At 40.3% G+C, this 27,314-nt stretch overlaps 1 protein-coding gene across 2 annotated transcripts; it reads left to right on the top strand.

Moving 5' to 3' along the window:
- Window positions 1-1,035: 1,035 nt before the first annotated feature.
- Window positions 1,036-27,314, top strand: wt1a (WT1 transcription factor a; the record flags this gene model as incomplete). 2 transcript variants are annotated; one of them, XM_084555617.1, is made up of 9 exons in its annotated part: window positions 1,036-1,510; window positions 7,020-7,142; window positions 8,502-8,604; window positions 14,989-15,072; window positions 20,381-20,480; window positions 24,152-24,296; window positions 26,311-26,400; window positions 26,791-26,883; window positions 27,038-27,314. In XM_084555617.1, the coding sequence occupies 9 exons, from the start codon at window positions 1,036-1,038 to the stop codon at window positions 27,157-27,159; spliced, it is 1,335 nt and encodes a 444-aa protein (XP_084411743.1). In that variant the 3' UTR covers window positions 27,160-27,314. The 2 variants fall into 2 exon arrangements, with proteins under 2 accessions (XP_084411743.1, XP_084411744.1); XM_084555618.1 differs by lacking the exon at window positions 14,989-15,072.

The following is a 27,314-nucleotide window of genomic DNA, read 5'->3' as shown; positions in this document are numbered from 1 at the left end:
TCCATTTTTTATTTAACTATAAAATAAATAAACTAATTACTGACTATATATATATATATATATATAATAGACTTATTATTATTATTTCAGTTCTTTGAAAATGGATTCCTGCGCAAGGCCAGGCCTCAACCATCTGTGCGCTTCCATCAGGTGAGTTTAACGGTTTAAATTCTGTGTTTCTCAACCAGAACCGTCTGAAAAAATATTTATCTTATGAGATGATTTAATGTATTAGTGGGTATTTATTGTGTTTCATGTATCTTGACTTAAAAAAAGAAAGAAATATAGCTTTAATATCAGCCTCTTAGATGTAAAGTGGATTAATGGATTTCCATCCATCAGACAGAGATGACTGTTTCTCTACACTTATTAAGAAAATTACAGTTTAATAATAAAACATTTTCATATTGACTAAAAATTTAAAAGCAATTACAGATATATTTATATATTTTTTTAATTTAAATTTGTTTCTGCTGGAGTCAGAGTTGTATTTGTTCTGTTATTTGTGGAGTTTTTTTGTGTGTTACAGTAAATGAATGAAGTCAGAGGGTCCCGTCCCTCATCACCTCCTGACTCCACCCCCGCAACCTCCCTCCTCACGCACACACACACACACACATGCTCGGGGGCTGAGAGTAGAAGGCTACTCCTCCTCCTCCTCCTCACTCCTCCTCACTCCTCTTTCTCCATTCACAGAGAAGAGCAGAACCTCGTCTCCTCCTCCCTGAATGGACTCCATCTCTCTGAGCCAAAGACGCTCTGTTGCTGTTACTGCTGCGTGGAAGCTGAAGATCTCAGCCGGCCATCCTGTCCTCCATTTCTTCTGCTGCTGCTGCTGCTGCTCTTTAAACTCGACTGCCGTGACTTTGCCTCGTCGCCATGAACTCTTGCCGGACTTGAGGAGTTTCCAGAGCGGCTGTGTGGCGTTTTAGACGACTGACAGGCGGCGGATCCTCAGACCCTCACTGGATTTAGAAAGTAGACTCAGATTTAAAGATAGCTTCCCTTTGTCCTAGTTTTCTCCCCTGGACCACGATGGGTTCAGACGTCCGTGACCTGAACTCCCTGCTGCCCCCGCTCCCGGCGGGCCCCAGCCCCGGCTGCCCGGCCCTGCCCGTCAGCACGGCCCCTCAGTGGGCTCCCGTGCTGGACTTCCACACCGCCGCCTCTCCTTACTCCTCCCTGGCTGGCCCCCACACCTCCCTGGGGGCGCACTCCTTCATCAAACAGGAGCCCAGCTGGGGGACCGCAGGGGACCCCCACCACCACGACACGGACCCCCACTGCGGCCTCAGCGCCTTCACCGTGCACTTCTCGGGGCAGTTCACGGGCACCGGGGCCTGCAGGTACGGGGCGGCGTTCGGGGCGCCCCCTCCTCCTGCACCGGCCCCGAGTCAGCCTCCGTCCGTGACCGCCCCGCACCACCACCAGGCCCCCGGCAGGATGTTCAGCAACCCTCCCTACCTGACCAACTGCATGGACACGCAGCAGGCGGCCCGCAACCAGACAGGTGAGGAGCACTGGTTTGGACAAGGTTTCATCTCATTCTGTCTTTCTGTGCAGTCGTCACCAGAGTGAAGCTCACTTTTCAGAACAAACTTTTAGTGCAAACACCTGATATGAGTCTGAACCATGATCCTTCACTGTGCACCAGACACATATACATCTGTCAGGTGGTTTATAACATGATTTAATATGGTTCAAACAGAGAAATCTCATTTAAAAAGAAGATTGGAAAGATAAACCAGTTTCTAAAGCTCACAGAAATCTAAAATCATCCGTCCAAGTTGTTGAATTTGCACCAAAAGTGAAACCCAACCTTTGTGTCAGAGTGTAAACGGCATGATGTCTGCCTCGGCTCAAGAGAACCCGTTGCACAAGGTTTCATCTGCAGTTTTTCTGTCTTCACTTCATCTCCACACGTCCTTTCAGTTCAGCCGTGACGGTGAAACTCACTTTCTGATGCACATTTTTAGTGCAAACACCTGATACGAGTCTGAATCACGATCACTCGCACTGCATCAGTCACACATATATATATTTGTCAGAAGCATTACAGCTCTATTAGGTTTATTAAAAACTATTTAACACGGTTTAAATTGACCAAAGCGTCGTTTGCTGAGGAATCACTCTCATATTTAGACTTTAAACCTTCAACCAAAGACATGTGAGCTCGTAGTTTAGTGCAGTTTGTGCAAATTCTCAATTTAAAGGTCAGATTAGACTTAAAATGTATGTTTTTTTAGTTTTTTTTTTTTTTTGCGGGACTAATACGAGTGTTAAAATGTTGCTGCATCTTTCATACGAGGTCCTGACCTTGTTCAGTTTTGAATTTACACAGAATTGATTTCTATTTAAATGATTACACACACACAGAAATAGGAGAATTTTATAAAAGAAGCATAAAAAGAAAAAGAAGCGGAGGCCATTAGCTGAGGAAATACTTTCATATTGAGAGAATTTACAGATCCTAAGTGTAAACACCTGATATCACTCACACTGCATCAGTCACACACATATATATATATATATTTGTCGGCAGCATCACACCTCTATTAACGGTTTAAAAAAATTATTAAATGTGATTCAAACTTGCCGATGTGATGCCTTCAGTGACTTGTTTGTCTTTAATAAAGAAGAAAACTCATATTTTTGAGGAACAACTTTCACATTTTGACGCTGAACGTTCAACCAAAGCTCGTAGTTCAGTGCCGTTTGTGCAAATCGTTCATTAAAATGTCAGATTAGAGTTAAAAACTGCAAATAAGTCACGTTCAAGAACGCATTTTGAGCTTTGTGCTGATGGTGTGTGATCATATTTGCATTAATCAACATTTACAAGTAGAAATACAGAATTATTTGACGTCTTTCTTGCTCTTTTTTTCTTGCTCATGCTTGTTTGGTTTAACTGTGATTTTAGTTTGATTCTGCTTTTCGGTTCAAATCATTAAACACGTTGTTGAATTTGTGTTGGAGAGCGAATTACACGATATCTGCTTCATTTATTCCTGTTCTTTTTCTGCTTTAGAGGATTTTAAGCATCTGATATGAAGCTGAAACACGTTCACTCACAGTGCACCTCTGTTAGCCGCCGCCGCTGATGTCTGACTGATGATTTAACGTGGTTTAAAGTGGCTGAAGTGTTGCCTTCACTGACTTGTCAGACCTTAATGAAAGATAGCGCAGCTTGATCTGTCGTTTGCCGAGGAAATAATTTTCACATTTGGACGTTAAACGTTCAACCAGAGGCTTGTGGGAGCTCGTAGTTCAGTGCCGTTTGTGCAAATCGTTCATTAAAAGGTCAGATGAGAGTTAAAAACTGAGAATAAGTCACGTTCAAGAACGCATTTTGAGCTTTGTGCTGATGGTGTTTGATCACGTTTGCATTTACAAGTAGAAATAGAGATTTTATGACCTCCATTTGTGTGTTTCTCTTATAAAATGATATATTTTTGATAATTTCTGTGTATCTCAAAGCTAAACACCTTCAGAAAAATGTGCATAATTCCAAAATCGGGACTTCATATGAAATCAACATGCATGAATTTGTCCTCACTATGAGTCCTGCAAATATCTGCTCTAATCAATCCGGTTAATTTTCAGTCTGTTTATCGACAGAAGGAGGAAGTTATGAGCCTGAGTTAATCCTAATTCATCATTTTGACTTTTCAGAGTCTGGCGTTTCTCACGTCTCGCGGCGTATCCGTCCGAGTCCGTTTGGCTCAGCTGTGGTTTTAGTTTGCTTTGCTTTGTTGAATTTGGACTAAAAATTAAAAACCCAAACCTTGTGTTGGAGTGTGAATGACCTCACATCTGCTTTATCTATTTATTTTAGTCACTTCTTTAGAGAATAACTCACTTAATGGATCACATTTAACCTGTAAAACGCCCCGGGGTTAGGGTGTCAGAGGTCAACGATAGGACTTTTTATTTCTGCTGCTCTTTTCATGCGGGATAATTAATCTGTTCGGGACTACCCAGCAGATTAATTAGTAATAACATGCTTATCAGGCAGATAATTTAGAAATAACATCACAATCAAAGACGCTGCGCCGACCCCTCACCCCGTTTTATCTGCTCCCCGCCGTGACTGGACGAGCACAGACAAACAAACCTACTGCAGGACTCGGGTCACACAGTAGAGCTGATAGCACCGCGGGGGTCACACCCAGACCCGCCCGGGTTTTTTTTTAATGCATTAGATGTTATATATATATATAAAAAATAAATAGAAATAAAGAGGTGGCAGTGCAGCTGGAACACTTTTATTGACTTTTATTGTTTGAAAGAGTTTCAACGCCGTCACAATTTAGAAAACTGATGGGACAAGTAATGGGGGGGTTGGGGTGCTGGGGGGGATTTCCAGACTTTGGGTTTTCCAGTTGAGTACAAATTGAACTCATCGCTTGTCACCTCAGTGCCGGACTTCAAGGCAACAAAAGTATCCCGATACAAAGCACACACACTCGACGCAGAGGCCGGAAAGTCAGACAGGGGTGAGTGGAAGATAAATGGAGATGTTTAATGAGGTTTTTTTTTTTTTTTTCCTCCCCTCTCCTCCCCTCTTTCTACCCACGGTAAAGTAAGAAAAAGAGTGAAAGTGGTGCGTTTTAATTAATGAAGCATGCATGTGAGAGATAGTGTGTGTTTGTGTGAGTGTGTGTGTTATTTATGGGAGTGGGTTGTGGCCTTCAGGTCAGTCGAAGTCATGAGTCAGGTCTGGACCCAGTGTGTGAACATGTGTGTGTGCAAACGCTTCAGGTTCATATTTACCAGACATTTAGTTTAATAAAAAGAAAATTTAACTGAATTAAGAAATTAAGAATTCACCAATAGAGAATTTTAAATGCATAAATGCTTAGTTGGATTCATCAGAACAAAAAAACAAACAAAAAGTTTGTTTTTTTCTCCCCAAGCATCTTATTTTTTTATTCTTTATTATATTTATTAACCCATACTACCTCAACAGTAACATGTAAATATATAATCCCTGTAATTCCTTGCACTTCATTCACTTTTTCTGAGGTTTCCTAATCTGAGTTACCAAAAATTTACAAAGAAGTAGAGTCATTATGAGGTTTAAAATGTTTTTTCTTTCAAACGCTTTGGCTTTTCCACAAAACATATCTGATTTTCATGCAACACGACGTCATTTTCTTCTTCTCTGCAGAAAAAATATGCTTCACTGCAAAATATATCCGAGTTTGACGTGACATGGCTGAATTATTTTGAGCTTCTCTGCAGAAAATTATGATTTATATGCGCAAATAAGTAGGATCTTACACCGATTTACAAGCAAAGTCTGCGTGATCAGTTAATAAACTCGTCAGTGGGGATTAATTTCAGTTTGAGTAGAGATGTAAAGTGATTCTGAAGTCTAAAATGAAGGAGATTCATCGTGTTTTCTTTCTAAATGTTTTGCAGCATGACATTATTTCAATCTCCTCTGCAGAAAAATATACTTATGTCTGAGTTTGAGGCGACATGACTGAATTATTTTGTTCAACGCTGCAGAAGATCATCATTACAGTTTCCAAGCAAAGTTTGGGGGATCAATTAGGAAACTCATCAGCGAGGCTCCGTAAAATGTCTTGATATATAGATAACACTGAGTTTACCTCAGTCTGCAGCAGTCAGAGTAATTCTGACGTCTAAAATGCATCAGATTCGTCATATTTGTTTTTTAAAGTTTTGTTTTTACTGTGAAACAACTCTGAATTTGATGCAACATGACATTATTTTCTTCTCCTCTGCAGAAAAATATACTTTACTGCAAAATACATCTGAGTTTGAGGATGCATGACTGAATTAATTTAATGCACAAATAAATACATTTACAAGCAGAGTCTGACGGATGAATTCTGAAACTCATCAGCGAGGGTTTACCTCTCAACCTGTAACAGTCGAAGCAGAGGAGTAAATTAATTCTGATTTAAATAAAATGCATCAGATTTGTCACATTTTCTTTCAAAAGCTTTGACTTTACTGCAAAACACATCTGAGTTTGATGCAACTTGACCTTATTTTGTTCTCCTCTGCAGAAAATTACACTTTGCTGCAAAATATGTTTGATTTTGAGGAGACGTGACTCAGTTATTTTGTTCTTCTCTGCAGAAAATTCTAATTTAATGCACAAATAAATAAAGACATCACACGGCTTACAAGCAAAGTCTGTGGGACCAGTTAAGAAACTCTTAAGCTCTTAAGGATTTACCTCTCAGTCTGAAACTCACCTGTCAGGTTCTGCAAAGCGTTTTGAGACAGTTTGAACTGTTATATTGCTTTAGCCCTGTCTGTAACAGTCAGAGCAGGGAAGTGAAGGAATTCATTTGACTTTACTGCAAAACACGACTGATTCTGAGGTGATGTGACTGTTTATTATGTTTTCCTCTGCAGAAAATTAGCACTTAATGTGCAATAAAAATGTAAATATTAAATGTTTTACATGCAAAGTCTGGAGGATCAGTTGAGAAACTCATCAGCTAGGGGTTTACCTCTCAGTATGAGATGCAGCATGACATTATTCTCTGCTCCTCTGCAGAAAATGATAATTTAATGCACAAATAAATATATATATTACAATGTACATTACAATCAATTAAGAAACTCATCAGCGAGGTTCTCTAAAGCGTCTTGAGACAATCTGAACTGTTGCTGATGCTTTAGAAATAAAAAGTGAAGTAAGGGAAGTGAAGCAATTCAGATTTTCTTTCCAAAGTTTTGACTTCACTGAAGAAATTGCTGCAAAACACATCTGTTTTTGAGGTCGCATAAGTAAATTATTTCATTCTCCTCTGCAGAAAATGATAATTTAATGCACAATTAAACAATTAAATGCAGATTTTATACCACTGACAAGCAAATGTATTTCTACTGACGTGTTCTGTGACACTGCCGCCCCGCAGATGAGGTGAAAGCCGAGTCTGGATTTCACCGATGGCTCCGTTGAGGGACAATGAGGCGTGACGGATTTCATTTAGATCTGACCATCCTGTGTTCATCTTCCTTGTGTGTTGCAGGTTACGGCGCGGTCGCGTTCGATGGAGCCGGCAATTACGGCCACACTCCCGCACACCACAGCTCACAGTTCTCCAACCACACCTTCAAACACGAAGACGCCTTAACTCAGCAGAACACCATGGGTACGTGTCTGCTCCAGGTGGTTTTACTGCAAAGAAACCGTCTCTGATTCTGGTTGTTTGCTCTAGAGGTGTGAAGAAGCGAAGGCGACGGCCACAAACAGACAGAAATACTGCAATGTTTTCATTTTATCTCTTTTAGCAAGACTATTCATTTCATGTTTTTGATTTAAAAATGCAACTAATTCGGATATTATGAGGAGAAACACCTTATTTGAGCCAGTTTGCTTCAGAAAATAGATAAAAGTGATTAAACGATTACCTTTGTTTAGTTTTATATCTGCTTGTCCAACTACTACTGAAATAAATTCTAAGACAAACATGAATTAACTCCAAATTAAACACACATAAACACGGGATTTAACTAAAATCCTGCCCTTTGTCTTCTGAAATAACAAACTGATCCAAAATATTAAACATTTTTCAATTATTGAGACAGAAAAGTAAGCAACGAGAAATAAGAAGCTTTAACTTTAGCATCTAAATCAGATTTACTACCATCTGTGCTCTCATATACGGCACTTGGAGTTCATCTTGGTGTTTCCCGATTAATAAATATAATAAGAAATAAGAAACAATATAAAATAAACCTAAATGTACAAAGAAAATATAAAACATCTGCGTTATAAATATATATAAAAAGCTCTTTGACTATGGCACGTGTCTCTTGTGGCTTTGGCTTCTAATTCAGAGCAACTTTTTTACAGCAAATTTTAAAACCTTCTTTTTCCGATTAGTAGAACTGGTGACAGTAAGTCGGATTCAGGTCAATTATGATCAAACATTTTAAGTCAGTGCTGTGCTTTGGCCTTTTTAGGAGAGTTAAGTCACATGTTCTCACCATTTCAGTATAATATAACTTTTATATAAAAGCAGAGGCCTGCATTAAACTATTTTTATCTCGCCAGACTTTTATCCAGTCAACAATAGAGCACAGAGTCTCCTCCAAACAGAACAAAAGTTGTATTTAAAGCTGCACCGTGATCCGTTTTAAATGGCAGCCCTCTTCCAGGGAGCGTCTCGTCCCTTATTCTGAAAGTCTCTGCTGTGACCTCGACTGTCGGAGGCATAAATCACCAACATCCTGACTCCCTCGTCTCCTCCTCCTCCTCTTTCATCCACCCACCTATATCTCTTTTTAATCCCTCTCCGCTGCATGTTATTGGTAAATATTTAAATGCGGGCGTTTTTTTACGGAGCTGGAGCTGTAAATTGTTATTGCAAATATGTCTGGGAGAGAAGGAGCACGCTGCTACAAAGATATGTAGAATTTAAACCCAACATCTTGTTCCCTCTTTAAAGCCTTTTCACGTATTATTGCATAAAACCTGTTGTGTGTGTGTGTGTGTGTGTGCATTAAAGGTGAGCAGCAGTATCCTGTACCTCCTCCTGTTTATGGATGCCACACACCTTCAGACAGCTGTCCCAGCAGCCAGGCCCTGTTGCTGAGGAACCCTTACAACAGGTAACACACATTTACTCACACTGCTGCACACCCTCCAAGATCTATTTTTTAACATCAGACAAACAGCACGATTAGAGCTGGACGCGTTTCAGAAAACCATTGTGGACTGTTTTGTGGTAATTCAGTGAAAGGTAGCAGGATGCCGCTCTGGACAGGATGTTCACCTTCAGGACAGGTCTGTCTGCCACCGCGGCTTCCTTTTTCGTTTTTGTTCGGCTTCCGTTGAGCCTATTGGAGGCGATTTTAATAACTCGTGAGCGGTATAGCAGCTCCTGAAAGTCACGGTGCCACTGGAGGAAGTGGAGGAACAGAGGCAGGAAGTTCCAAAATGACGAGAGATGATTTACTGATTGGAAAATATTGAATTTTGGACCGAGTTCATCTGCATGCGGTTGACATGGTGATTCATTTAGTCTTCTCATTCACCGCTGGAGTTTTATTTGAAACATCCTAATGTTTTCTTAAGGAACGGATGGTGGGGAAGCAGAATTCATGCTTTTAAATTTTGAATTTATCTGCTGTTAAATGTTTGCGTGAGCTGAAAATACCATTTGATTGAGGATGTGCACCGGTTCAGGTTGATGCGACGGTTAGAAATAAGTTAAAAAATAAAGTCTGTGTTCATCTAAAAACTGAAATGCCAAGTTCTGCAGTGACAGCACACTTCTTCTCATATGGTTAAATCACATTAAGGCATTTTCCAAAGCAGTCTGTAGATGAATGACTGGAACAGTACGATTCAGAAATGTTTCCACTCAACAAACTGCCGTCCACTGAGAGAAACCGCACATTTCTTTCCCGTCAAACCGTACATTGATGATTTATTTACGTTTTGTTTTTTTTCTGCTACTTGGCATTGAACATTCAAAATGTTAGTTTGATGGCTCCATTGATTCTCTGCTTTTTTACAAAACACAATTTCCTTTTTTGAAGACATCTATTGGGAATTTTGTAGAAATAAATACATTTTATGACCGTCTTCATTCCCAAAAAATGCAAACCACCTCAGAAATTGGTAGTATTGGTTGGCTGATATTTGTAAATAAATCATTTTCACTAGACCTCTCGTCCCTGGTTCAGTGATTGAGGTCGAGAGAGAGCAGCAGCAATTATGAGAGCTTTGGGTTAATGAAGAGAGGGAGCGGCGTTAGCATTGAAGACTATTTGAGATGTTGATTTTTGTTCTTTCACTGATGTATTAAAGGTAGAATCAGAAGTATATGTTTCCTAGTGTTTGACAATAAATCATTCAAACTAGACCTCTCTTAATTGGCTCACTGACTGAGATCGAGAGAACAGCAGCAGCAGTTAGTAGGGCCTGAGGTTAATGAAGAGAGGGAGCGGCGTTGGCAAGAACAAAGCATTGCAGACCACCTCTGAAGACAACTTGAGGTTTATTTTTTCAGCTTCAGAGTTGATTTCTGTTCATTCACAGAGACAATAATTGGTAGTAATTGTTGGTTGATGTTTGTAAATAAATCAGTGGTCAAGATCAAGAGAAAGAGCAGCAGCAGTTAGGAGAGATTTGGGTTAATGAAGAGAGGGAGCGGCGTTAGCCGGAATATTGCAGATCACCTCTGAAGACAGTTTTTTTTCAGATCCGGAGTTGATTTCTGTTCATACACTAAGATGATAGATGCACTATTAGTAGTATTTGTTGGCTGAAGGATGTAAATGAGTAGTTTTCACTAGACCTGAGATCGAGAGAGAGCAGCAGCAGTTAGGAGAGTTTGAGATTTATGAAGAGAGGGAGCGGCGTTAACAAGAACAAACCATTGTAGATCGGCAGGTCTCCCCCAAAGACCGTGAAAGGTATAATCAGTAGTATTTGTTGGTCAGTGTTTGACAATAAATCATGCAATCTAGGCCTGTCCTCCTTGGCTGAGACCGAGAGAACCGCAGCAGTTAGAAGAGCTCGAGGTTAATGAAGAGCGGGAGCGGCGTTATCGACAACTACGTGGTGAATCATCGAAATGAAACTTTTGTGAAAGTTTTGTGATATTCTCATGGTGGTTACGTTCTGAAGCACACATTAAAATACACACACCTCCAGAAAACCCTGTGGGAAGGTGGCACACTGTCTTTTTTGTGCAAATGATTTAATCTTCTTAACAGTGGCATCTGTGGGTTTGAGTATAGCTCAGCCTTGAACACCCACTGCCTAAATGTTGTAGACCAGAAACGCCCTTAGAAAATACAGGCAGAATCTCTGTGGATGAATACAGATAGTACTAGAACGGTGATGGACAACAGTTAATCTGCATGTTGGACGGGCTTTGTCATAAACATTACAGCCTACATTATTTACAAGGACAACATTAGCTAATTACATTCTAAAATGTGAATTTGCAGCAGCCACGAATTTGCAAAAAACGTCTTTAGTCATTTTAAACCAGCTTACTTCAGAGTACTGTGAAATAGTAGTAATGTATAATTGGGTGCGGGCCTTTATATGAGAGAACATAATTCTTTCAGGTGGGTTGTGGATGGATGATTCATGTGTGCACAGAGATTCGAATGGCGTCAGAGCCGATTGGTGAGTAACGTCACATGTTTCTAGTGGGTCAGAAGTGACAGATGACTTTTGCATGAGTCCAGACTTTGTTTTATAGGACAAAACGCAACCCTACTGTAGAAAAATCATTATGGTTACGGTGTAAGTGAGTGCGAGTCCTTATAAAACCCTTACACACCAAAAACTGTTTGCTATTGCCAGCTCACCTCCAACCACACCCCGCCTTAACCTTTAATCCCTTCCTATCCTCCTGTCTTCTCCCACACACCAGAACCAAAAGTTTCCTAGGAAATTTACTTTTTTTTATTTTTTTTGCATTCAACTAAAAAAAACCTTCCACTACCGTGAAATACCTTTTTGAAAAAAAAAGAGGTAATCCTCGTCTCCGTGCACTCCCCAAACAGTTTGCTTGTTGTTATGTTTTAGAAATGAAACATTCTTCGCATGCCACAGATTCGGTGTTTTCCATCGATGGAGGAATCTTCTGTAAATACCACAGCAGGGATGTATACTCTGGTTTCTGTGTGTGTGTATGTGGAAGGAAAAAAAAGCTGAGATGGGGGTGGACATGTCCTGAAAGTCTCAGCGAGAGGGTCGTCTTTGTCATAAACATAACTGATATCTAACCCAGCACTCACACACACACACACACACACACACACACACACACATAGCTGGATAGCCTCATATGAGTTGAGTCAGTCGTCTAATCTTGCAGCCTGGTACCAACAGGCCTGTATTTACTCTGCAGGACGTCAGCTTGGCCCGCTGGAACAACATGAAATGAAAACATGCCGAGGTCCTACTAATACTGAGAGAGGGAGATGAACACTGGCACAGAAACAGTATGAGATGAAAATAAAATAATAATGTATCATGATGTTCCAAATACTTGGTTGCAGCGGGTCACAACAGCCTCACCTTTGATTTATGCGCCCAAAGTGTTGTTTCTTGAGAACAAAATCCGACTTCTACCACTGGCCTGGTCGACCTGGAGCGTTGGTAGTTTGTTCTTTGCATATTTGATTGGTGTCACATTAGATCTGGGACAATACAACAGGATTTTTAGTTGGTTCAAACTTCCGGCCCTGACATCTCTTTAAAATTCATATCGGCTCACTTCTTCATTTCTTAAGCTACTATTTGTTAAACCACAGATGTTTTTTCCTGTCATACTATGAATTGATTCAGAAAGAAACTTACTGTGGAAATTTAAGTATTATTTTGTTGGTTGCTATTGATTTAAAGAAACATTCAAAATGCCCACCAATGGCTTCCACTGAAGGTACGTTTTTTTCCAAAGTGACAAAATGTATTATGTGTTGACATCTATTGGATATTTTAAAGGGGAACTACTGTTTGTTTTTTTTACAACCTGGGAGATATTTAGATCTGCGTATATCCATATAGTGGGAGTGAATGGGGCACCGAAACGCAGCCTCTAAATAACGCATTATCTGCGGCGAAACTCGTTCATTTCACCAATATTTTGTAATGATACGCTAGTGCTATTCCCCGTTGAGTCCGGAGTTACCAGTTATCATCATCCGTGGTCTGTAGATTGACCTACAGACCACGGATGATTTCATCTGACCTGGATGATGTCATCTCTGAACGTCGTGCACACCCGCAACGGTCGGCTTGTTTACCTGTAATTTGCTACTGCTAGTTTTTTGCAACATGGCTGAATATTTTTCCGATTCTGAGGTTGTGGACGAACCAAAGCCAGAAATAAGGTCCAGGTTGTAAAAAACAGTAGTTCCCCTTTAAGTAAAGATGAATAAATGGTGAAATTGAGATGACAAACCACCTCTGAAGACTACCTGAGGTTTATTTTTTTCAGCTTCAGAGTTGATTTCTGTTCATTCGCTTGCGTAATAAAGGCACCCCTGGTCGCATTTGTTGGTTAATGTGTGTAAATAAGTCATTTAAACCAAACCTCTTCTCCCTGGCTCAGTGACCAAGATCGAGAGAGCAGCTACAGCAGCCAAGAGGGCTTGAGGTTAATGAAGAGAGGGAGCGGCGTTAGCAAGAACACGACATTGCAGACTACTTGAGCTTTATCTTTTCAGATACAGGGTTGATTTCGGTAATTTCCCTCAAGTAACAAAGGGACTGGTTGTAGTATTTGTTGGTTGAAGTTTGTAACTAAATCATTTAAACTAGACCTCTTCTCCCTGGCTAAATGATCAAGATTGAGAGAGAGAAGCAGCAGTTATAAGAGGTTGAGGTTAATGAAGAGAGGGAGCGGTGTTGGCAAGCCACAGCATTGAATCTGACAAAAAAATCTAAATGTTTTCTGATCTTTTAACTGCACAAATGAACATGTAGCTATCTCCACAAAACCCTCAGGGAAGTAGCCACAATGTTAGCGCTTTTTTTTCTCACTCTACTGTTGGCAAAGGTCATGAGGTTTGTGGTTTTGAATCAAACCAGATCAGTGCCATTTCAAACTGTTCAGAACAAGATGATCTCGGCTTGTAACTTTCGCCAGAACGGTTCATCTAAACAACTTTGACAAGAAGCACCTGCCGTGACACACACACATCTTCAGGCGCAACACAACTCAGACTATAAGCCGGCTTGACCACAGCGTTGCACTGGATGGCTCACGGTGGTGGTGGTAGCAGTAGACAGAAGCACAGAGCCAATGCAAACCAAGCCGGCCAGTGGAAACTTGACATTTATTGTTGCATTAAGTCAATAGAATAGATAAGCATAGCCGATAGTTGCCGCAAACTGCGTTGCATCAGGCAGTGATGAGTTTGCATACAGTTTCAGACTAGCCAGGTAGCTCGAAGGAAGCCCTTTAAGGAAGTTTCAGTCAAAGACACTTCATTTGCATCAGCGGATTACAGCAGCTTTAAATGAGGTGCCTTGAATGATGCGGGCCAGTTTTTAGATTAACTATCAGCTGATGTAGTTTGGGAGGTGAGTGCAGAACGCCTTTGCAGAATTTCCCACCGAAATGTAATTGCAGATCATCCGTTGCTAGTTTTATGTCAGAGTAGGTCATTGCAGCTGGCACGTCCTTAGACATTGCTCAACTCGCGCACAGCTCTGACATTTTCCTAGCTTTATTAGTGGGATGTCTCAGAGCTTTATGCTTGAATACCTGCTAAATAAATTAAATTCCAATTAGCCTCAGCTGTACTTTAGAATGCTGTTAATATTAGCAAATACTATATATTTTAAGGAACTGTAATTAAATAAATTGCCGTTTCTGCCACTGAAGCAGAGGGGTTTTCCAGGAAAGACATACTGTAAGGGCTCCGGGGCAGAAACTGCAGAGAGAGGTCATAAAATGGATGCGAGCCGAATCGGTGATGGGCTCCATCGGTCAGCCATAGAGAGAAGAAAAGCAGACACATATTTATTTGAAAATGTCATGGATCATTACTTTAAATCTCCATTCCAGCAGTAATTCAGCAGAAATACCATTTGGCTCTGCCGGGGTTGCTGCACTGTAAAATAATAGCTGCGTAATGAGCGGGGTACCAGGCACGGCATCTACCCCGACCCGGGCTGCCATGAGCCTGCAGGTGGTTTGATAGAGGGACTTTGGTGTTAGAGGTGGGGGGGAGCTATAAATCCAGTGTGTGTGTGTGCGTGTGTGTTTGCAGTGGTCTATTTAATCACACGGCAGCTCTGAATGATGATCGTGGAGTCCGCTGTGTTTAACGAAAGATGGCTGCTGTTATAATTTTTTTGTTTTAAATCCCAGCCCCACCGGGTTGTGGCGTAATCCATCGTTGCAAACACAACAAAACGGACACTAACACTCACACGTGCTCAAGCGTGACTTGGTGAATGACAGTCCACTGCACAGCTCACGAGCTTCTCTTCTACGTTCTGTTTTTCCTCCACAGTGGTGACAATTTATATCAAATGACCTCTCAGTTGGAGTGTGTCGCATGGAACCCTGTCAATACACTGGCATCCACCTTGAAGAGGTAGGAACTCATCCATCCGCTCTCTTTAAACAGTCAAGTTTACAGTCAGTAAGGCAGTGTTAGATAGAAGAGAGTGAACAGAGTGATTCGTTTCACCTGTGTTGCTGCTGTGAAAAACTCGATCCTTGTCAGAATGTGAGTCTGGTAACACGCCATTTTGGATTTCATTATTGTTTTCCAATCGATACAGAGCAAAGGAAAAATTTGGGTAGTCTACAACCAGTCAGAGCAACAGCTTATTATTGGGTATTATTGGAAATTTGAAGCCATCTCAACTTTGAGTCATAGCGCAAGTGTTGGGTGTCACTTTGCCGCTTCCCTGACGTCGGTGTCCGTTGAAAATGAATTGTAGCCCTGTTGCTCTTTCACAGCTAAAATGACTACTATGATTTACTTGTACATGCAAGCAGCTGCCGGGAGTTTGGCATGTTGATACCTTAGCATAAAGTATCTTTAATTCATGACAAAGATCCTAAAAGCATCCTGGGTTGCTTTTTTTAAAAACACAAAATGATTTTAAACTCATATTTTGGGGTTAAGGTACTGAAAAATCTTTAGGATTCATCATATGGGAGTCATGAATATTCACATTAAGAGACTTTCAGAAAGCATCTTAAGGCTAATATGATGCTGAACATTTAAACTTAAAGGGGAATTACCGTTTTTTACGACCTGGACCTTATTTCTGGCATAAAATAGGATCGTTTACTCACCCATATAACTTTGGTGTCGTTTGGAGTCGTTTGGACGATATTTAGATCTGCGTATATCAATATAGTGGGAGTGACTGGGGCACCGAAACGCAGCCTCTAAATAACGCATTATCCGCTGCGAAACTTGTTCATTTCACCAATATTTTGTTATGATACGCTAGTGCTATTCCCCATTGAGTCTGGAGTTACCTGTTATCATCATCCGGGGTCTGTAGGTTGACCTACTAACCTCTGACCTGGATGATGTCATCTCTGAGCGCCGTTTTTTGCAACATGGCTGAATGTTTTTCCGATTCTGAGGTTGCGGACGACGACTTTGTTTATGATGGACGTTCTTACCGTTCTGAGCCAGAGTATACGGATGAGGAGCTTGTTGAAAGGAGGATGTGGAGGCATAGAGAGGAACAGCTGGCCAAAGAACAACAAACTGCTGCATGTCCGTGAATAGATAACAGGTAACTCTGGACTCAACGGGGAATAGCACTAGCGTATCATAACAAAATATTAGTGAAATGAACGAGTTTCGCGGCAGATAATGCGTTATTTAGAGGCTGCGTTTCGGTGCCCCATTCACTCCCACTATATGGATATACGCGGATCTAAATATCTTCCGAACGACTCCAAATGACACCAAGGTTATATGGGTGAGTAAACGATCGTATTTTATGCCAGAAATAAGGTCCAGGTTGTAAAAACACGGTAATTCCCCTTTAAGCTTAAGTTTCCAAACATTATAGAACCTTGTACTCACTCATAGAAAGACATGAATCTCTGGAGCCTATACAAGAGAAACTACTTTCAGAAATCTGTGTAAAAAAAAAAATTAACAATTTACACAGAAAACTGTTCGGAAACTAAGGTGGGGCCATACAAACAGGACCAGGAAACCAGGTAAAGTCTAAACTCTGCAGACTGGCAGAAACACTATTAGCCAAATAAACTGTACATGGAGTACATTAGAAACGTTAAAACTGTAAAAGTTCACCGTGTGCTGTACTGTGTGTCACTGTGACCTGCAGAGCTGAATGCTGGTCAGCATCTGTGTCGACTCACAAATACCTTTCTGCTCCGAGCCAACAGGCATTCATCATAGTTAACAGATGAATGTGTGCGTCTGATGGAGGCGTGTGCGTGCACAAATGGGTTGTTGCACGAAGGAATGTCTTTTTGGGTTGTTTTTTTTTTTTTTCTTAGGGTGTTGCTGAATCGCTAGGATTTGGGTGTGTATTTGTGGTGGCTGGCTAAATCTGAGTGTGTCTCTGTTCACTTGAATGAATGGAGAGACAAACTGGCTTCCGGTCTGTCTTGTCTGAACGCTGCTGTCAGTGATGGGCAGCAGGAGTAGGGAGGAGATGTGTGAGGGAGTAGTAAGGATGAGGAGGAAGAGAAAGGAAAGCAGCAAGAGGGAGTCAGCGAAGATAAAAAAGGCCGAGGAGCAGGACGCGAGGAAGAGGAAGTGTAGGGGAGTTGACCTAAGAGAGGAAGAGCAGATTGGTTTGTTCCCAGCGTTCACGCATTGAAACTGTGACCCACACGGCAGATGTTTGATAGCGTGGATATGGACGGGATCACACCTGGTATTATTACGTTTCCTGGGTCATCTGATCACAAGAGGTCGTCTGTATAAGTATATGTGCAGTAAAATATATGACAACCACTATATATATATATATATATATATATATATATATATATATATATATAAATAATAAACACCTACATCAATGGCATAATCAAAACAATGGATGGCCATCTACTGTTGTTTCAGAACCATGAACAGTCATAACACTCTGAATGTAGTAATGGTATTTATTTAGCTTGATTATTTCAGAACAAGTTAGTTTTTTTGCAGTTTGTTCTCCAGTGCACAAGGTGAGCAGAGACTTCTCCTTGTTGACTCGAGGATTCCCAGAAAAATGCTTTTGGACCTTTGTGCATCAGGTATTGAAAGTGGATGTTCATCACAAAAAGAACCTCCACAGACCAGCAATGAGCCTGGGGGCTTAGCTCTTCCAGTATTAACAGGTTTATACCAATACGCAGGAAATGTACTCAAATGTACGGACTGGAAAGTGTTTTATGCATTAAAGAAATATTCATTTTGGGAAATGCCCTTATTTGCTTTTTGTTGATAGTTATGTAGCCTATATATCGTGGCTTTAAATGTGAAGCTGGAGCCAGCTGAAGCTAGTTAGCTTAGCTTAGCCTAAAAGCCAAAAATCAGGGAAAACCACAGCACCTCCCTGCGCAGAGTAACATCCAACTTCCAGATTCTTCTTTTCTTTTATACAACAACTACAAATTGTGATTTTACTAAACGATTCTGTTACCTTTGGGCAAAGCCAGGCTAGCTGTTTCTCTCTGCATCTAGTTTATATGCTAAGCTACGCTATCTGCTGTTGACGGGACAGGTTTAAGGAAATAACCTTTAGGGTACGGACTTAAACAACAGACACCAGAAACCAGAAAGTCTGTTGGCTCACATGGCCTGTGTCTGGACAAATAAAAAGCACTTAAACACACCATTGAGACTACAGGCAAAGTCGGCTGCAGCAGGTGGCAGTCGTCTTTAACCATCATTCAAAAGGAGAAACAGGAAGCGCTACTATTAGCTGGGAGGCTAGGAAGAGCTAGGAATCATTGTACAGAGCTGACATCTCATGAATCATAGTAATCATTTGGTCTACAGTTTGTTCATTTGAGATTAACATGTTGTTGTGAAAATATTTAAACGTCCCGCTAGTGGCAACGGTGCAGGACACATAACAAAAACTGTGGTCACAGACGCCCACCGATGACCCAACGCAGAAAAACAGCCGCCCATTGGCTTGTAGTGTCCTGGCTTATAAGGGTTACACTGTTAAATGTTAATAATCACACTCTGGTTTAAATATTTTAATCTTTTGGATGTACTTTTCAGCCTCCTTTTGTATTCGCACTCATTGTGTTTAAATATAAGTTTAGTCTTTATGTTGGATGTTGCTGAACGCAGCTATATGAGTCATTGGACTCTCTAAGATATCCTTAGATACATTACGTGCTATTACCGATCAAATATTTCTTTAAATAGTTGAATGGATAAACTTCAGTAAAGTAGCATAATTTAATAATAATTTCAAAGTCTGTCCTCCTCCTTCTTGGGACAAGTCAAGGCGAACAAAGGGCACCTTGTGGACGCTGCAGGATGCAAACTCCCGTCCTCCTCATTTGGTTAGTCAGACTGAAATATGACGCGTTTCATAGACAACCGTTTTCTGTTTCCCCCCGAGTGTTATCGTAAGAAGATATGAGAGGCAACACATGCAGCTGTGTCAAACAGAGAAGGTTTTGTCCTGTGCTTTAAGTCCGACACAAGTAGTTCGCTTTGAGCGTTTCTGTAGCAGCTGGAGACGGTTCCTTAATTATCTGATCAACAGAAAATGTGTTTATATTTAAAACGTGATATCTTTATAGTTTAGAGGGAGTTTTAAGTCAGTTTAAGCATTAATGTCTTCAGACTGTCAATCATATTAAAGATAATAAAAGCAATTAATAAATGAATTTAAAATAAAAATAATAAAACGCTTTAAATTCACAAAATGTCGTACTTGATTTATAGTCCTCTGTGTATTTTTACATTAGACTATAAGTTGGAAGTTGGAAAATATAGTAGTTTGCATCCACAAAATGTTGATTATAGTTGAAAATGCGCACCTTGCTAGCGTCTATCTGGTGCTAATGCTAATGCTAATACTTAGCAGCAATATTTTACAATGTAGGGTGTTCACCGTCTTAGTTTGGTGTCTTATCATACAACATTTGCTAAGGACAACTCACGTAATCATCCATCACTTTATTACAGTTTATTTTTTTCGTAAAAGGCAAATAAATATTTGCACTGAATTCATGCTAAAACCATGAACCTTCGTCTGAGGTCAAGGAGAACAGTATTCATAAGAATTCATCCTCTGGGAATCATAAATATCTGTTCACGGTTGACAACTCATTCAGGGGTTGTTGACATCCTGTCCTGTCTCTTCCATCTCTAGCACCAAGTGGCCAAGAATATAAAACCAGGTCCACGTACTGTAACGTCACATAAGTGTCGCCTGCAACTTCTGACCTCTGGTAATTGATCAAATATGAACTCCATCAGCTGATTATTTCGGAAAAAGTTTAACCTCTGCACGCGAAACATCTCCAGCCATAAGCAGATTTATGGAGCTCCGACAAACAAGGGAAAAGAAATCATCCCCATACATCAACCTCATCTCTACAGTGAACTCTTGAGTCCACAAATGACTGGTCTGTGTTTTGCATTACAGCCTGTATGGGACAGGGCGAACATGTTTGAATAATGTTACCGGTGCATGATACACTGTGTGGATGAATAGCTCCTCTGAATTATATTCTTGCATCTTGTCATCTGATGTCTGCCGCTTTACGTTCATCCTCTAGGGCAGCTGTCTGTGTTGTCATTTAGTAGCACAGAAAACACTGATATACTGGAGCTGACATTTATTGATTGAATAGTTTTCTCCTCTGAGAGCCAATATGGGTTTGACACAGATGTTCGCTTGTCCTGAAAAGACGTGTCTCTCTTTCTGTGTTGGCAGCCATGCAGCAGGCTACGACAGTGACCCCAACACCCCGATGGTGTACAGCTGCAGCACACAGTACCGCATACACACTCACGGCGTCTTCAGGGGCATTCAGGTAGGACTCACACTGCTGCTGCTGCACGCCTGCACGTCTTTATTTGCCTTCGAGAAGTCAACGTGAGGTCATGCAAATGTTCTGTGTGCACGCTATCTGCAAATGTGAGCTAAGGTTATTAATCAAAATTAAAAGTGAAATGTCATTCCCAAAATTTCACATACATCACGTCCATTTTAAGTAGAATTACCTCCTTGCCTCTTTGAAGCTAGCCTTAAAACAGCTACCAAATTTAGCTACACACAGCCAGCTAACTAGCTATGCAAAGTTGTGAGCTAGCTAGCTAACCAGCTAGTTAGCTGTTTGGGCAATGGCAGACTTATTAGCCTATTCAAAAAAGTGAGTTCTAGATTTTTATTCTTAATCAATCTTTATCCATTGACTGCCCAACATGTAGCTAAACATGCTACCTACCTAGCGAACTAACTAGCTAAGCAGGGTTAGTGAGCTTCTATTGTAGCTCAAACTCAAGATGAAAAGTAAGTGCACCTAGCTGTCTATTCTCAATTTCTAATTCTGAATGTCCATCAGCAGAATTCACATCTCTGTTCAGAACTAAATAAAGGCCTGCCAAATTTAGCCACACGTGCTACCTAGCTACCTAGCTTGCTAACTAGCTGTGTGGGAAAGTGAGTTTGGATTATTCCTTCCAAATTAAAGTAAAGACAGTTTTAGTAGCTTTAGTTAGCCGCCTCTTCTGAATATCCTTTAGCTTTTTAGCAATTAGCTTCTACAGCTAAACTAGAGGTACAGACCAGGTTACAAATGCTACCTGCCTAGCTTGCTAACTAACTATGTGATAATGTTAATTTTTATTTTAGCAGCTGCAGCTAGCTTGTTCAGTCAGTATGTTATATTCTTAATTTTCTTGAGCTTTTCTTGAGCTAACACTAGGACTAGCTAGTTTCAGGGGTTTGTTTTGGACTGCTTGTAATAAAACATGGCTGTGTTGTTTCATGTTGTTTGTTTATATATTGAGCATCTAATAATTACTTAATTAACAATAATGTCTCGAATAATTAGCAGTGCACTGAGTTAAAAAAAAATAAAAATTATATATATATATAAGTGGTAGAGCACTTGAAGCAATGAGCAGACTATATAAAGAGGAAATACTGATCTGCAGCACATATATTAACAAACATGCTGCACACTTATAGATTCTTACACGCCAGTTTTAAAGGTCAAGAGGAATATTTTTCCGCAAAATCCATTAGCAGTGGAGAAAACACACACTCATACAGACACACACATGGTTGCACTAGGTAAAGATACAGTTTCCATACGAGGATCAGCATGTTAATAAATCATTAGATTTTAATTATTGTCTGTCAGCGGCTCTAAAGGACAGGGAGCAGGAGATTCTCCAGACTTGCTCTTTAGTCCGCAACAGGACTTTCTGAGGTCCTTCTTGTTGGGGCCTGTTTCATTATTCACCTACTTTTCTCTTTTTTTTCCCTTTGAGGTCTGGCTTGGTACAAAAGCATAAACAATACCTCACTTATATGCCTTTTAATCTATAATTTAAGAGCTGCTAAAATATGAGATAACACAATGACTGTTATATTGAGGCTTTGATTGCACTAATTCTCACTCACTGCCAAGGAAAATACAGTTGACAGCCATGGAATTTCATTCTTTATGTCTGTTTAACATTGCTTCATGTCCATCATTGACTCCTATGATCATTTAATTGCCCTGAAGTCAGCTTTATTTATTTTTAAATATATTAACTTAACAGTGGATTAGATTCCAGTTTGTTTTGTGTGGCGGCCCAATGTGCTCAGTATGGATTAAATACACAAACAGAAATTAATAATCACATGAATGAATAATATATTTCTTTTGTGATGGCATTCTCCCAATTTTACATTCACGTTTTATTTATTACGTAGTCACTTTCCATTATAGTTGTTTTTACGAATTTAGTTTGGGTAAATTTTACTCCCTTGCAGCTACCAAATTTAGCTACACATGCTACCTACCTATCCTGATAAGTAGCTATACAGAGTTGTGACCTTAGCTAACCAGCTAGTTAGCAGTTTAGGCCAAGGAAGACATACTACTCAAAATAAAACAATATATTTTCATCCTTAATTTCAATCTTCTTTTTATTCTTAATCAGTCAGTCTTTACACATCGACTGTCCAACAACAGCTACTGTATTTAGCTATGCATGCTACCTACCTACCTAGCCGGCTAACTAGCTATGTTAGGATTTTGAGTTTAGATTATAACTCAAAATTAAAATGAAGAGACAGTTTTAGTAATGATTTTTTTTTCTCAATAGCAAAATTCACATCTTAATGAATGTAAAACTAAAGGAATGGTATGCTATGGCAGCTAACTTGTTCAGTCAACACATGCTAACTACTTAGCCGACCAATTAACGATGTGAGAATGTGAGCTTAAGTTTTAATTAATAGCTGCAGCTAGCTGTTTCTTTTTTTTTATTCCAAATGCTTATCAGCAAAAATTAAAGCAATTTTATGCTGCTTTATGTTACTGCTTTAACCCGTCAGTGCTATCCCCAGTTTCTCTTAAGCTAGCCTAAGAATAGCTACCAAATTTAGCCACTTAGCTCCTAGAGCAACAACAGCGTAGCCAAAATATTTTGCTTAAACTAGAGGTACAGGCAAGGTATGCTACCTAGCTTGCTAACTAGCTTGCTAAAATTAAAATGTCAGTTTTAGCAGGTGTAGCTAGCTTGTTTTTTTTCCCCCAACATTCATTAGCAGAAAACACATTTTAATGTAAAACTAAACAGAAAAAAGTTAAATTACGGAAGCTAGCTAATCATACCATACAATAAGAATGACAAAACAACCTTTTTTGAGTATTTCTTGAATATTTCACACATTTTTAAGTGTTTGTTTTATTTTATTTATTTAACAGTGTACACTTTATGACCTACGCGTATAGTAAATCATAGTTGTTCATTTAATATTAGAGTGCGGTTCTTTCTGAATTCACATACAGTTTCTATACTTTAGATTTTTAACTTAGCGTTGTGAAGTTGACATAGACACTACAGGCGCCTCTTCTGCTTTGTAACAACCGTAATGCCCTTATCAATAACTGCAGTACAAACGGTACAAATTACAACAGGGCTGACCTCTAAGTCTCTTTGGTCATTATGTTAAACACTGAGGAAATGAAGAGCAGATGGCAGCGAGGGGCGATGGAGGCGGCGTGGAAGGGGAGAGGGAGAAAAGAGAAAGTGACAGAGAAAGCATGAGGATCGTGTTTGAATGAAATATACATGGCTGTCAAATCTGAATAGAGGACACAGGCAATGGTGATGTTTAGATTTATACTAAATTTGAATTATTTCCTGTTATTCTTCTCCAGTGACGTCTGCAGCGAGCAATGCAGTGGGGCTCTGTGGAAGACGGGTCTGTCTAAGAGGCGTGACTAACAGCTCCCTTTGGGCCGCAGTCAGTCTGGGGTCATTTTACTGCTAATTCCCATCTAATGAATATACGACCATTTCATTATAATGATCCCCACAAGCCAGACAGATCACATGCACTTTATTTACGCACGGGGCAGATTTAATAGCCTGTTTTCTAAATTACATTTTCAGTTATTGATGTCCTGGGAGAGTTTTTAGTTAATTCTGCTTTAAGTGGGTTCTTTGGCTTTAAATCAAAGTGTTTGTCTGTGTGCAGGATGTGAGGCGGGTGCCCAGCATCGCTCCGGCTATCGTGAGGTCAGAGGGCAGCGAGAAGCGTCCGTTCATGTGCGCCTACCCGGGATGCAACAAGCGCTACTTCAAGCTGTCTCATCTGCAGATGCACGGCCGCAAACACACAGGTGAAACCAACGGAATCTGGAAAAAAACGTGCCGGGATATTACATTTATCATCGCTGCTGACAGCCGCAGTGCCAGTGTGTCTGCACGCTGTAAGATGCATTTCCCAGAAGCGCCGTTAGTGTCACGGAGTTCCTGCTTCACCTAAAAGTTTTCTCTTTTTTTTTTTGTTGAGCTTAAGGAGGACAAACATCTTCAAGTGAAGTTTCCATTGGCAATAATTTCCGTATCTGCCGGTGCCAGGCAACACTTCCTATTTTGTGAACTAGAGAAATGATGCAGAGGAAACCTCAGCGCAGATTCAAAAGGGATTTTTTCACAAACTCATGCACACACTAGACAGACGTGCACCACCTTAAGCTTTTTAACTATGACCTATATTAACTACTGTATGATTAGACCAGGTTGCTGAGTAGATTTGCAGATTTACTTCAAACCACAAGTTAAATATTGTTCGTTTTGTTCAATTATATACACATTTTTCAAACACTGTAACATTTATTATGCAAATCTCTTCATAGTCCATAGTTAATTCGCCATTTAGTCTATTGAATGTCAGAATACATGTCACAAAGTGGTAAAATTCAACGTATATTCAAGCAAAAATCCAACAAGCAGTTCAGTTACTTTAAAGTTAACTTGCAGGTGTTCACGTCCTCAGACAATTCAGGATGTCTTTATCAACACAATACTTCATAACAAAATAGCTAACCAAAGTAAAAAAAAAAGAACACAAGCTACAAGCCACACCCTTAATTATGCATATCTTACATTTTATGCAAATCAACTTTTGTACCGGGCTGTAAACATGTTTATTTTTGCTGTAAAGTTGGACCCTTTAACATGAAGGTCGCATTCGTAGCAGCCTCTAGAGGACATTAGAGGAACTGCAGTTCTTTTATGGGATTTATTGACAAAGAAAAATGTAGAACATCATCAACTTCACTGTGTTTCCATGGTATTGAGCAAATGTAAATACACTACCTGGCTAAAAAAAAAGTCGCCACCAAAAAAAAAAAAGGTCCCACACTCTTTGATTACAGCACACATTCTCTGTGGCATAATAATCTCTATAATCTTCTCCAATGTCACCAGATTTATTTCCATCCAGTGTTGCATTCATTTTCCACCAAGATCTTGTATTGATGATGGGAGAGTCTGACCACTGCACAAAGCCTTCTCCAGCAGATCCCAAAGATTCTCAATGGGGTTAAGGTCTGGACTCTGTGGCGGCCAATCCATGTGTGAAAATGATGTCTCATGCTCCCTGAACCACTCTTTCACAATCTGAGCCCCATGAATCCTGACATTGTCATCTTGGAATATGCCCGTGAACATCAGGGAAGAATAAAATCCATTGATGGAATAACCTGGTCATTCAGTATATTCAGGTAGTCAGCTGACCTCATTCTTTGGGCAACATAATGTTGCTGAACCTAGACCTGAGCAACTGCAGCAACCCCAGATCATAGCACTGCCCCCACAGGCTTGTACAGTAGACACTAGGCATGATGGGTGCATCACTTCATCTGCCTCTCTTCTTACCCTGATGGTTCTCCACTATCCTTCCAGTCTTTAATAATGCGTTGGACAGTTCTTAACCCAGTTTTAGTAGTTTCTACAATCTCCTTAGATGTTTTCTCTGCTTGATGCATGCCAATGATTTGACCCTTCTCAAACAGACTAACATCTTTTCCACGACCACAGGATGTGTCTTTAGACATGGTTGTTTAAGAAATGAGAAGCTACTCATTGCATCAGCTGGGGTTAAATAACTTGTTGCCAGCTGAAAGATAATCACCCATGCAGTAATTATCCAATAGAAGGCTCCTACGTCTTTGCTTTGTTAAATCCAGGTGGAGACTTTCTTTTTGGCCAGCCAGTGTAATTCAAACTGTATGCAAACCTAACAAAATGTCATGTTTTGTTTGTACTTTTCTACTTTTCATTCTCTTTTATTGCAGGTTTTTAAATTGTATGTGTGTGCTTTTTTTTGTTGTTCTTGTCCTCGTTCAGGGGAGAAACCCTACCCGTGTGACTTCCCAGACTGCGGCCGCCGATTCTCTCGCTCTGATCAGCTGAAGAGGCACCAGAGGAGGCACACAGGTTCGATCGATTTTCTTTTTTCTCCTGCTATTTTATTTCCCTTTTCGCTCTTTTGGTCTTTGCTTATCTCTCTCTCCTCGTTCTCTCTCTACTCCTGTTCGCATGACGTCTATTTATCTGGACGATTAAAGCCTCTGGAGTTTGACATTATTTCTGTTCAGTGGTGCACTACGCTGAACTTTCCTCAGATGAAGTTACTAAAAGCTGCCCAAACTTTGGAATGGCTCCACTGCAAGCCTCTGCTCTACTGTATTTTTCTATATCTCCCTCTGTCTGTGTGTTTTTTGCGTGTGCGTGTGTCGTTACGTTGAACATGTGTTTTCTGTATGTGTGTGTGACGTGTTTGTTGTGTGTTGAATGTGTGCGCATGCTCACTGTACATGTGTTTAGGAGTTAAACCGTTCCAATGCGAGACGTGTGAGAGAAAGTTCTCTCGGTCTGACCACCTTAAGACTCACACACGGACTCATACAGGTAAAACAAGTGCGTAAACTTTTATTTTTCCATTTCTTCCTTATCCATTTGATGTTTATATATATATATAATACAGTTGCTGAATATTAGTAGTTATTCGTTGGCTAATCCCTCCCCCCTCCTGTCGTTACTTCACCATCCTCCACCACCACCCCTCTCTCAGGTGAGAAGCCGTTTAACTGTCGGTGGCCGAACTGTCAGAAGAAGTTTGCCCGGAGCGATGAGCTGGTGCGACACCACAACATGCACCAGAGGAACCTCTCCAAGCTCCAGCTTTCCATCTGAGTCTTTTTTTTTTTTTTTTGCAGCTCATATCTTTAAATGTAAACAGATGGGTTTCATCTGCGTATACTTTGCTGTCACTGGTTAATCCAGCCTCGAAAAAACACCCATCCTCACACTGTAGGTCCCTCACCACTTAAACTATACAAGCTACATAC

The sequence above is a fragment of the Chelon labrosus genome, assembly GCF_963514085.1.
Source record: "Chelon labrosus genome assembly, chromosome: 11".
NCBI lineage: Eukaryota > Metazoa > Chordata > Actinopteri > Mugiliformes > Mugilidae > Chelon > Chelon labrosus.
The sequence above is the reverse complement of the archived record's forward strand: the minus strand, read 5'-3'. Positions and strand labels throughout refer to the sequence as shown.